Genomic DNA, 11,232 nt, shown 5'->3' with positions numbered 1-11,232 from the left:
ACACACACACACACACACACACACACACACACACACACACACACACACACATTTTAAAGAACCGGTCTGTCTCACCTAACAGGTTAGGCTTGCATAATTTACCCATTTTAAGATTGCTTGAGATAAAGTATGCAAAGTCCTTAGGAAACTGTGCTTTGCACGAATGTGTATGGAAATGGCTTGCAGGGCAAATGACAACATCAGGGATTGTAGAAAAGCTACAGCCCATGTGCCATCTGTGTCGGGGAATCCTCTCACCTGCCTGTGCCCCGAGTGCCGCTTAGAGTGGGGTGACCAGGGACCTCCGAGGTAGGATGCCCTCAGCTTTCTGCTGAGCTCTCTTTCCTCGGATGAAACCCCGGGCCGAGCACACACACACACGTTAGGAAAGTGCTCTGCCACTGGGCCGCACCCCCAGCCCCGAGAGTAAATATTGATTGTCACATCAGCACCACGCTGACTCTGTGATTTTTCACAGTCTCTGCAGCATTGAACATGCCCTAGCACTTGCAGTTCTGGAAACAATGTATCAGAAACACGGGGTGTTTCCCAAAAGGCCACATGAGGGAAAACAGAGAGAGCTGAGATCCTGCCTGTCTTCGGGAACTCAGTTGACATGGCAGTCAGAGCCATGAAAGCTAGAAGAAAGTTAGAAGCAGGTGGGAGCCAAGGCGGCCGCCTTATTCTCAACAAGTACATAGCCTGTCTGCACTCATCCATTCACAAAGGTTGAACTTCCCGTCTGAGGCCTTGGATAAACAATCAAGATTATGAAGTCCCGTCCATCACAGGCGGGAAGACTGAAGCTGGGAGGGAGAGACCACAAACTTAGGAAGATGGAGATGGAGAAGGGAAATAGAGAATCCTGACTCCAGGCATACTGCAGACTTATTCCTTCCTGGAAACTTGTCTGCTGTCTGGGAAGTTTGGCAAGGAGAAACTCTGTGTGTGTGTGTGTGTGCGCGCGCGCGCGCATCATAGATCAACCGCAGATAGCATCCTTCTGGCACTGTCCACCTTGCTTTTTAAGACAGGGTGTCTCCCTGACTTGGAGCTTTCGAAGTAGGCTGGACTGCTTGGCCCGAGAGCTGCCTGCTCCTGCCTCCTCAGCCTTGGAATGATACTATGCCTGAGTTGTTGTTGTTGTTGTTGTTTTTTACCTAGGCTATAGGACTCAAACTCAGGGCCTCATGCTTCTAAGGCCATTAATTACTTTACTGACTCAGCTATCTCCCCAGGCCAGGAGAAACTTTTGAAAGCTCACCTTACTCCCAATAACATCCTTGCATTATTGCCTGGAAAGTTCTCGTGGTTTCTGGCCTGCACTCATAATGGTCTCTGCATTGGTTAGCCTCTCTCTCTGTAGACTCCCACGGTAGACACGCAGGCTGGGTCAACAGGGCAGAGGCTGTTCTTGTTTTTGTGTTTTTTGGGTTTTTTTGTTTGTTTGTTTCTTTCTTTCTGTTGGATGCCAGAATGCTGGCTGGCCTTTTGGAGGAAAAGAAAGAAAAACAGAAAATTACAGACCTGCCCAGGAACAAACATGAGAGAGAAAATAGAGTAAACTTATGTGGTAAGAAGTAGCCAGTGGGTGTTATTTTTGTAATGAATGCTTTAAAGAGCAGGGATCTGGTTGCATGTTCTTTTTGGCCCTCACAGAGGAAAAGTACTTAATGAATATTCAGCAGCCGCAGGAAAGAGGTTAAGTGGCTTTGAAGGTCACGTGGCTGCTTGATGGCCAACCGAGAACTCAAAGCCTGGTCCCCTGCTCTTTCCCTGTCCCCTTGTGTCTCTCTCTTTTGCACATTATAAGGATCATAACAGCCTGCCCAGCAGGTTGGTAATGATGCTGGAGGCTTAGGAGCCCCACGAGTCAAAGAACGAAGACTAAAAGGCAAGCCCTCTGACTCCCAGAATCGGAGGAATCCCCCATGATTGCTTCAGGACAGCAAATTTAAAGTATTTCACTTGTAGGCATGTATTGTACAGGCAGTGTGACTTCATGGGAATAAGATTAGCATACACACACACACACATACACACACACACACACATATACATATGTTTACACACACACACATATAAAGTCCCTAAGGAGTCTTCTATACCTACAGTATCTACTTAGGTCATTAAAAAGCAGTTGTTTGTCCCTTTGAGCCAGGTCCCCATTGTGCCAAGGAAAACAGTTTGGCTAATGTTGGAACATCAAATTCAAAATCGCTTCACGCGGCGCATGAGCCACCAAGTCAAACACCAGAAATACAAGCAAATGTCACCAGAAAACGTGTCACAGCGGTAGCATCTGCAACAGCGCCAGACTAGAACCCCCCTAAAAGACCGTCTAAATGAGTACGCTGTAGTATGTCCATAGGATAGAACACTACTTGGTAGAGAAGATGAAGCATACACCCTGGCATGAAGGAACTGCACCAGTCTCATGGGAAATGTAAGAAACCAGGCATGGAACACACACTGTATGAATCCGTGTCTGTGGCAGCAAAAAGGAGTCTGTGTGGCCCACAGTTAAGCTGACAGTGCTCTGGGTCCAGGGAGAGGAGTGGCTGCCTCTAGCAGGTCTGATTCCGGCTCTGAGGGTGGCACGAGTTTCCTAGGTGTTTCCACTTTGTGAAAATCCGCTGTTTACTCTATGGAGCCCTTGCCTGTAGCCACACAAAACTTAGTTGTTGAGAAAAAACTACTGCCCTGCCTTGTCAAAGCTGGCAGGCAGGCAGCTGTGTGCTCTTCCTGGCTCACCTCCTGCCTCTTGTCTTCTGTCATCCTAGCAGCTACAGCAGCCGCACCTGCCCCGCCAGCACCTCCAGCAGCAGCGGAATCCATACCCAGTGCAGCAGGTCAATCAGTTCCAAGGTGAGGCCCTTGTGTACCTGCTGGCCCTGATCCCCGCTGTAAAGTGTGTGCAGGTCCGTGGACGGCGCATTCCCTTCCGTGTGTTTATATCCGGGTAGTGGTGGATGAACCGAACACCTGGCCGGCTAAAAGGAGCAACAACCAAGGATTTCCGGAAGACCTCTGTTATGCCTTCGGGTCCTTGGTGGTCATGGAGACATTCTGGCCAGCCCAGGGCAGGGTGTAGTAGCCAGACTGAGAGTGCTTTCCTTGGTCAAGGCTACAGAGTGTTTTGATAGTTGAACAACCTGTAAGGACAGGCTACTTGCTGGCCCCAGTAGCAGTCTTGTTTGCCTGGCTAGACAGTCATTGTAGTCCAGAGGGGAGAGAAGAGGAAAAGGGAGGTGGGAGGGGGACAAAGGGAGGGAGGAGAGGAGGGGAGGTGCAGAGCGATTGCCAATCCAAAAGGTGGGCTTTGCTACCGAAAGGCATGAGGTTCTCTGCCAAGAGACAGAACGGCTTCTTTTTCTAGCTGTAGGCACTGGCGGTGACTCCAGAGCACGTGGAGAGCTACAGGGTAGACCTGAAATATGCCTCACCTGTCAGACAGCTTGAAGGCAGTGGTAACGACCTTTTACCTCAAGTACTACTCAAGCCTTAAAAAAAAAAGTTGAATCTCTTCTTTGAATGGATTCTCTACTGAACTGAACTCCACAAAGAAAATACACAGTGAATAAACGTATTCTGCCTCTTCTCCTCTTCTTCATCCTATGCCCCCTTTCCGAGATAGAATCCCACTATATGCTTCGGGCCAGCCTGGAGTTCACTGCCCAGTCTTGAGCTCTCAATCTTCATGCCTTCCTGTCCTCCTAGTTGATAGGCTTACAGGCAGGTACCACCACACTCAACTTAGCCCGAAGAGATGGCATCCCACTGACTTGATAGCATAATACCCAGAAAAGGAAATAACTTGCATCTGAAATGTGAAGAAATAGAACACCAGGGCATGACCTCAATTTTCTGTGTCTATTTAAATATAAATAAGAGTTGGCAGGGATCTTCTCTGGAAGCTGGGATTTGGGTGACTTTAATTTTTGACGTTGTACTTTTCAGTGCTTTGCAAAATTTTCACAACTCATGTGTTATAATCATTAGAAGTAATGACCTTTTTATGGAGATTTATTACTGCAGTAGATCCTCTTACATGCGGGATTGTCGTTCCCAAGGAAGATTCCGGCAACATCTCACATATCCCTGTGGAGAACAGTGGGTGATGGCTGTCCTTTCTCTCTCTGTAGGCTCACCCCAGGACATAGCGGCCGTGAGAAACCAGGCAGCCCTCCAGAGCATGCGAGCGTCAAGGTTGATGGCACAGAATGCAAGCATGATGGGAATGGGACCTTCCCAGAACCCAGGGACAATCGCCACAGCAGCAGCCCAGTCAGAGATAGGACTGGCTCCTTACAGCGCCCCTCCAACCAGCCAGCCGGGAATGTACAGTATGAACACGGGAATGAGCCAGATGCTGCAACACTCCAACCAAAGCGCCATGGGTATCCCACACAGCCAAGCCCAGGGACCAAGGCAGCCGGCTTCTAGCCAAGGGGTAGGCATGGTGAGTGGCTTCGGTCAGAGCATGCTGGTGAACTCTGCTCTTCCCCAGCAGCACCAGCAGCTGAAAGGACCTGTGGGCCAGGCTTTGCCCAGGCCCCAAGGCCCACCCAGGCTTCAGAGCGTAATGGGAACCGTCCAGCAAGGAGCGCAAAGCTGGCAACAGAGGAGCTTGCAGGGAGTGCCTGGGAGGACTAGTGGAGAGTTGGGACCGTTTAACAATGGCGCCAGCTACCCACTTCAAGCTGGTCAGCCAAGACTGACCAAGCAACACTTCCCACAGGGACTAAGCCAGTCAGTCATGGACGCCAACGCTGGCGCAGTGAGAACCCTCAACCCGGCGGCTATGGGGCGGCAGATGATGCCGCCGCTGGCAGGACAGCAAGGTGCCAGCCAGGTGAGGCCACTGGTCATGTCGGGACTGAGCCAGGGCGTCCCTGGCATGCCGGCATTCAGCCAGCCCCCGGCACAGCAGCCGATGGCGGGTGGCAGCTTTCCTGCAGGCAGCCAGGGCCAGGCCTATGAGCGGAACCCTGCTCAGGACATGTCATACAATTATAGTGGTGAGGGTGCCGGGGCAGCCTTTCCTGGCCTCCCGGACAGTACAGACCTGGTGGACTCCATCATCAAGAGTGGCCCGGGGGATGAGTGGATGCAAGAGCTAGATGAACTGTTTGGTAACCCCTAGTCAGGAGGGGCCCATGAGCCTCACAAAGTGAAAGAGAAACAGGATGGTGACCCATCCTTGTCTTTTTTTTTTTTTTTTTTGACCCACGTAAACTGAGAAAACAACATGCAGCTGACAGTAGAAGGTCCAGTTGTCGATCCCCAGCTCCGTGGGGCATTTGTTCCACCCGACTTCCACAGAGTGATCAAGCAAGAGTCCATGCAGACACCTGCTTGCCGAGAAGGGATGCGGCGAGCATGCTGGGGAAGTCAAGGCAGGAAGCCCCTCCGCTACGCACCGCTGGGATCTTCTGGTCCAGAAAGAGCTGTTCCGGCCCAGAGGGACTATGGCTCGAGATGAGGTGCCCTTAGGCCTTCGCGCCACAGGTCTCGAGACCTCAGCTTTGGAGATAAGAGATGGAGCTTCGGCCAGGAAAAAGGAAAAAGAAAAAGAAAAAAAAAAAAAAAACGCCAGCAGAGGATGCAGACGCAGGCCCTGTGCACAGGTCGGGATGCTCTAGATGCTGTTTGGAAAGAGGTGTATACTTCCAGACATGTTACTGGAGTGGGAGGCAGGAACTCCCCTGCGCTGGCCCTAGGGAGACAAGCCAGGCTCCTTCAGGCCCATGTGTCTCCCGCCCAGCGATGATCCTCAGGAATGGTAAGGCGTTGCCTCACCGAGATAGCCAACTCTGCTTTAGAAGGGCCCAGCGAGAAGCCCTGTCTGTCAGCTCCTGTCGGTGGCCATGGTGGCCAGGTTGAGCTGGATCCTGGAATCCTCATCCAGCTGGACATATCTAGCTGGTTTTCATCAGCCTATGGCCCTAGGGCGGAAAGACCCCTGCTGAATGCAGTGCCTCCGGCCTGGCCTCTTCCACCCTCACCACTGTTCATGCCCCTCCTGGCCCCTCTGCCAGCCTGCCGGCCTTCACTCCTCCCTACAGACCATCCAGGAAGTAAAGCGCCGGAGCAGAGTCAGAGTAAATGCAAGAAGAATATAGACAGCGCCCAGCGCGCCCAGGCCAACACTGGAATCTTCTTCCACCATGTGGAAAGTCAGGGTGGGCTGCACCCACAAGAGTTGCAGGTTCATGAGAGCCACGCCCACACTTCCGAGGTGTGACCCCTGTCCTAAAGGCAATCCGCTTCAGAGGCCCAGCAGCCATTCTCAACCCAAGTGAAAACTAAGGAATGAACAGTCTCCGGGGTCACAAGCCTTGTCTCTCCCCTCCTACAGCTCCATCTGGGAGGTCATGTGGCATTTGTCCATGGGGTTTACTTCCTCCTAACCACACACATGCACACACACACACACACACACACACACACACACACACACATACACAACCATCCTACAAACTGGCTTTCTTCTGTGTCTTCACACACATCTTACTGCAGAAGACCGGAGCCTGTCCTGTGGGGACTTCAGTGGCCGTACCCAAGAAGGTCCACTGCAGTAGAAAGCTGAGGTGGAGCGCCAGGGAGAGGCTAGTCCTTGATTTGTTCTCCATACCCCGAGTTCCAGACCTGCTCAGACTGGAAGTAAAGCCAGAGGCACTGGGGCAGAAGCTGTGGGCCTCTCCAAAGAGGTGGCAAGGTGACTGTGAATCCCACAGTGAGGAGGTATACTGCCATGAGGGCAGCGGAGTGGAAACACGTGAAAACCAAAAAATAAAATAAAATAAAAAAAATTAAAAAAGCAAATAAAAACACGAATTAAAAAAATATTAAAGTGAAAAAACAGAGTACAAATTTATCACCCTTTCCTGCCAGGTACAGGAAAGAAATATATAAGCAATGCTAAGAAACCCGAGGTGGAGACAGGGGGCTCATTGTATTTGAAAGGCCTCCCGAAAGTGCTCAGTCGGAGGACCAGCTGATAGCGTGGTAGGTTTTAATGAGGTCGTTTTGTTTTGTTTTTCCTACGGTGCTGATGTATATGTAATGTCTAAAAAAGTTATTTGTACATAAGTTTTTACAATGCTACAGATATCACTGGGTCTACTATATGTAAAAAGTATACATATAAAATATATATATATATATAAAATGTTTGTTTAAAATAGAGTATTTTTATTTCCTCCCTAACTCATCACAGAAGAGGTGATATTACGCTTCAGATGACACAATTACTGATTTATACTGTATGACTTACGGCAAATTCCTCCATGTTATTCAGATTTTTCTAGTTTCCTGTTTTTACTTTGTACATTGAGCTTTGTTTATTTCCTTTAAGGAATGCACACAACTCTGATAATGTAGAAGAGAAGCAAAGTTGACACACCACTTTCAAAGAGAAATCAGCCAACGGGAATAAAATGTCACTATGAGAGTAAGTCCATAGCATAGCTCTCGTCAGGGTCCTCTCTGTCTGTGTTCCAGGGTCGGTTAGGTAGATGTCTCATCCCTGGGCTTTAGTGGACTAACTGCAGAGTCCTTTGTCAGAATTTTCATGTCAAGATTTAAACAATTACTTGACAGTAGATATCAACTGCTCTCAGCCTTTCAAATTCAGCCACACAGCGGAGACTTTCTGAATTTACTAGCACACCCTGAGGGAGGGATGTGGCAAGAGGGAGGGAGAAGGTCTGAGACGAAGAACTGTTTATAGATCCAGGAGCAGAATAATTCCAAAGTGGCTCGGCCAGAGCACTCAGAAAATAGCAGGGCCAGCAAGATGGCTCTTTGGGTAAAGGCCCTTTGCCACCAAGCAGGCTTAACCAGCATGGTGGAAGGAGAGGATTCAACCAGCAAGTCGTCCTTTGACCTCTATCTGAGCACCGTGGCTCATGTGCACACACACATACAAATAAACGTATAAAAATATATTGAAAAGAAAATGGGTAGTGAAAATTTGGTGGGGGGGGGAATGCAGGAATGTACTGGGGAGAAACAATTCAGTAGTCTTGCCCCCTACAGCTGCATTTCTGACATCTCCACTTCCTGGTGTTCCTCGTCTTCGCTAGCCCACATTGCATCAAAGCGAGGCCTGAGCCAGCTTTCACTGTGCCCACCCGGAGCTGAACATGCCTCAGGTCTGTACTCTTCCGGCAACACTAGCTAATAACTCACTGCTGCAGGGTAATACAAGGCCGGTTCATTTGTCTAGACAAACTCCGGGGTTCAGTGATGCTGTAAGCTCACTGCAGGATCGGGAAGAGGCGGGGGCTTGGCTTACAAGTGCCCCCTTCCTTGGTTTCCTCCCATTCTCCATCTGCTGACCCACTCTTTTCTTTTCTTCCTCTTCCTTCGAGCCCTTTGTTAATATACCCATACATAGGAATCCATTTCTCCACTTTGAGAAGACCTGCCCTAAGTCACCTCAATAAATTTAAAACACAGCAAAATGCCATGTTTCAAAACTCTGAGTTAGAAAGGAAAACAGACCACAGGAAAAGTCATCAGTAGAGACGGTTCCAAAACAAAGGTGAGTTTCAATATACATGAGCCAAGAGAAAGAGCAAAGCTGACTGTGAAAGAGGAGGCCAGCCTCACCCAGAGCGGGCTGTTTCCAGACTAGCTGGCGAGAAAGTAGCCTGCCACTGGGCTAGCCCCTATTCCGGCTCAGAGTCTACCAGATAACGGGATGGTAAATTTCAATCTGTTTTGGTTGGAGGGAGAATGAGAAAGGGAGTTGACTACAGGGTAAAAACATGAAGCTCAGAGAAGAATAATGACTCCTCGCTTTAAAATGTATACTAAAGTCTCTTGGGCCCTGGGTGAGTGGAATACCTTTCTTCTTAAAAAAATAAATCTATAATTTTATTAAGATAAAACTGAATGTGTGGTATGAAGTTCATGTGCAAACATTTCACAGGCGTCTACCGTGTGCCTAAGAGGATTCTACAAGATGCTTGTAGACGCCAGTCTGGCAACTGCCAAGAACTGATGGAGCCTGTGAGTCAAGGCAGCGAAGGCACCAGCTGATTCTTAAAGATTCTGTGTTTCAAGACTCGATGTGAAAAGTAGTCTCCTGATTTCAGGAGAGGTCCAGGGCTTTTGAAATCATTGGACCCGGAGGCACTGGATGCCATCCAACCCCTTGCTATGGCAGCAACCACGCCCCGAGGCCGCCTGCACCATAGGTGTGACAGCTGTAGAGCTGGCTCTTACAGTCTGCCTCCCTCCTTCCTGTGTGTGGTTCAGATCCACGCCAAGGCAGCACTGTCCCGCTAACCCAGCTCTCCGTTCTCGTGCTGGGCATGGTGGCGCACCCCTTTAATCCCAGCAGAAGCAAGTGGCTCTCTCTTGAGTGTAACGCTAGCCCACTTGGCATAGTAAAACCCTGTCTTTAAAAAAACAGCCCCATGTGTGATCTTCCGGGTGCTGTGACATCACCTGGAGCAGCCAGCGTGCCATGAGGGGAGGAAGAGGGCATTTCTAGATTCCTAGGAAGTCACTGGGAATATGAGACACGTGTAACTTCTTCGTGGATTAAGGAAAGTTCCCAGACTCAGGTGAGTTGTTTCAAAGACTGTGTCTGAGACACGGGGGTGGGGGGGAGCACAACACACACACACATACACACACACACGCACACACACACAAATGATGTGTATTTTTCTGACCTTTAGACATATTTTGATGTCCAACCGTGGAAACAAAGTGGGAGAAAGTTTTCTGGGAAGGAACAGACGCTATGTGACCCATGTCTTAACGTCTCGGTTTCTTTGTGGGTTTTTTTTGTCTTCCTTTCATCATCTTCCTTTTGTGGCTGTTGTTCAGTTCAGTGGCCTGAGGCACTTACTCTGCTTCTACGGCCGAGCTGCCATGGGTGCCCGTATCACGTCTAGTAACAAGCGGCAGGAATTACTGCAGCGTCCACGGACTCAGGGAGCCCTCATGTCCCTGCCCATGCACAGGCCATCAGAGACAGACCAACACTGACGTGTCCAGCAAAGCCACCATACCCCCATCACTTCTGTAACACAGAACAAAAGAAACTTTCCAGCTATGGAAACCCCAATCCGTTCGTTTGTTTTCTCTTTAAGAGTTTAAAACTTCAAACACTTGCTGACCATCAGGGAAGCAGAGAGAGTATCTCCAGTCATCAGCTCAGGTTAATTGCGCTTACTACTTTGCCGTAAGTACTTCTTCTGCGTAATTTAGGAGTCATTTCAGAACAAATCATGTGCCTATGACCACATCCCCTGTCAGCACCTCAACATGCAATGGCAGAGAGCGTTCTCTGCCCTACCCACCCTGTCATTAAAATACCTACAACACCCAACATGCAGCCCCTCATAGTTTCTAAGTTTGTTTGTTTTCTCGGAGACAGGGATTCTCTATGTAGCCTTGGCTGTCCTGGACTCGATTTGTAGCCCAGGCTGGCCTCGAACCCAGAGCAATCCTCCTGCCTCTGTCTCGTGGAGTACTGAGATTACAGGTGCGTACTACAGCACCTGGCTGGTAGTTTCTGGTTTTAACTCCTTATCCAAGTTGTTGTGGTCTCACAAAGGCTTCCACACCTGTCCCTTCTCCTTACTCGGGATCTTATCAAGGATCTTTCTGCGCTTTGGTCTTTATGCCATCTAAGGCCTCACTAGTCAACAAACGGAAATTCTCGGCACCTCTTCCCATGACATTGTTCCAGGTAATGAATCTGACTTCTAAGTAAAACTTTGTCAGGTTTACTAATAAAGATATATCCGTACAACTGTCAGACCAAGCAGAGAACGTCTGCCTGGGTGCTGGGAAGGTTGAGGCAGAAGGATCATGAAATCAAGGACACCCTGTCTCAAAAATAACATCTCTTTGGCCAGGTAGAATGAAATCCACTCTGGAGGAGGCCGGCTCCACCCAGGGTCTTAAAGCCCAACTTAATAGTAATTAAAATACGAAAGAGCTTTCCTGGTGGCAATGGGTTAGAACAAAATCTAATTCCATGGTAATAGCTAAAGATGCGGAGTTTTGGAAGCCTGGCATGCCTTTTGCCTGTTTCTACATACATTTAACCATCAGTGTGTGTGTCTGTGCATTGAGCGCGCACATCACTAAATCAAAATAAAAGTTATTTTAAGATCTTAAACATTCGGAAAGGTTTTTTCTTCTTCTTCCGAATGACGTGTGGATGTGGTAAATATGCTATAGAGAAAAACAGAAAAAATC

The 11,232-nt window shown here is 49.0% G+C and overlaps 1 protein-coding gene across 2 annotated transcripts in view; it reads left to right on the top strand.

Moving 5' to 3' along the window:
* Maml3 (mastermind like transcriptional coactivator 3) overlaps window positions 1–7,118 on the top strand; it is a 400,961-nt gene extending 393,843 nt beyond the window's left edge. For both annotated transcript variants that reach the window (XM_055596791.1, XM_055596792.1), the window contains 2 exons: window positions 2,784–2,868; window positions 4,146–7,118. In XM_055596791.1, the coding sequence (XP_055452766.1) occupies window positions 2,784–2,868; window positions 4,146–5,146 (1,086 nt within the window). In that variant the 3' untranslated portion in view covers window positions 5,147–7,118. The remainder of the gene's footprint in view (window positions 1–2,783; window positions 2,869–4,145) is intronic.
* The last annotated feature ends 4,114 nt before the right edge of the window (window positions 7,119–11,232 follow it).

This window comes from Psammomys obesus, unplaced genomic scaffold (assembly GCF_907164565.1).
Source record: "Psammomys obesus unplaced genomic scaffold, mPsaObe1.curated_primary_1811, whole genome shotgun sequence".
Lineage (NCBI taxonomy): Eukaryota > Metazoa > Chordata > Mammalia > Rodentia > Muridae > Psammomys > Psammomys obesus.
This window is presented reverse-complemented; position numbering and strand designations above follow the sequence as displayed.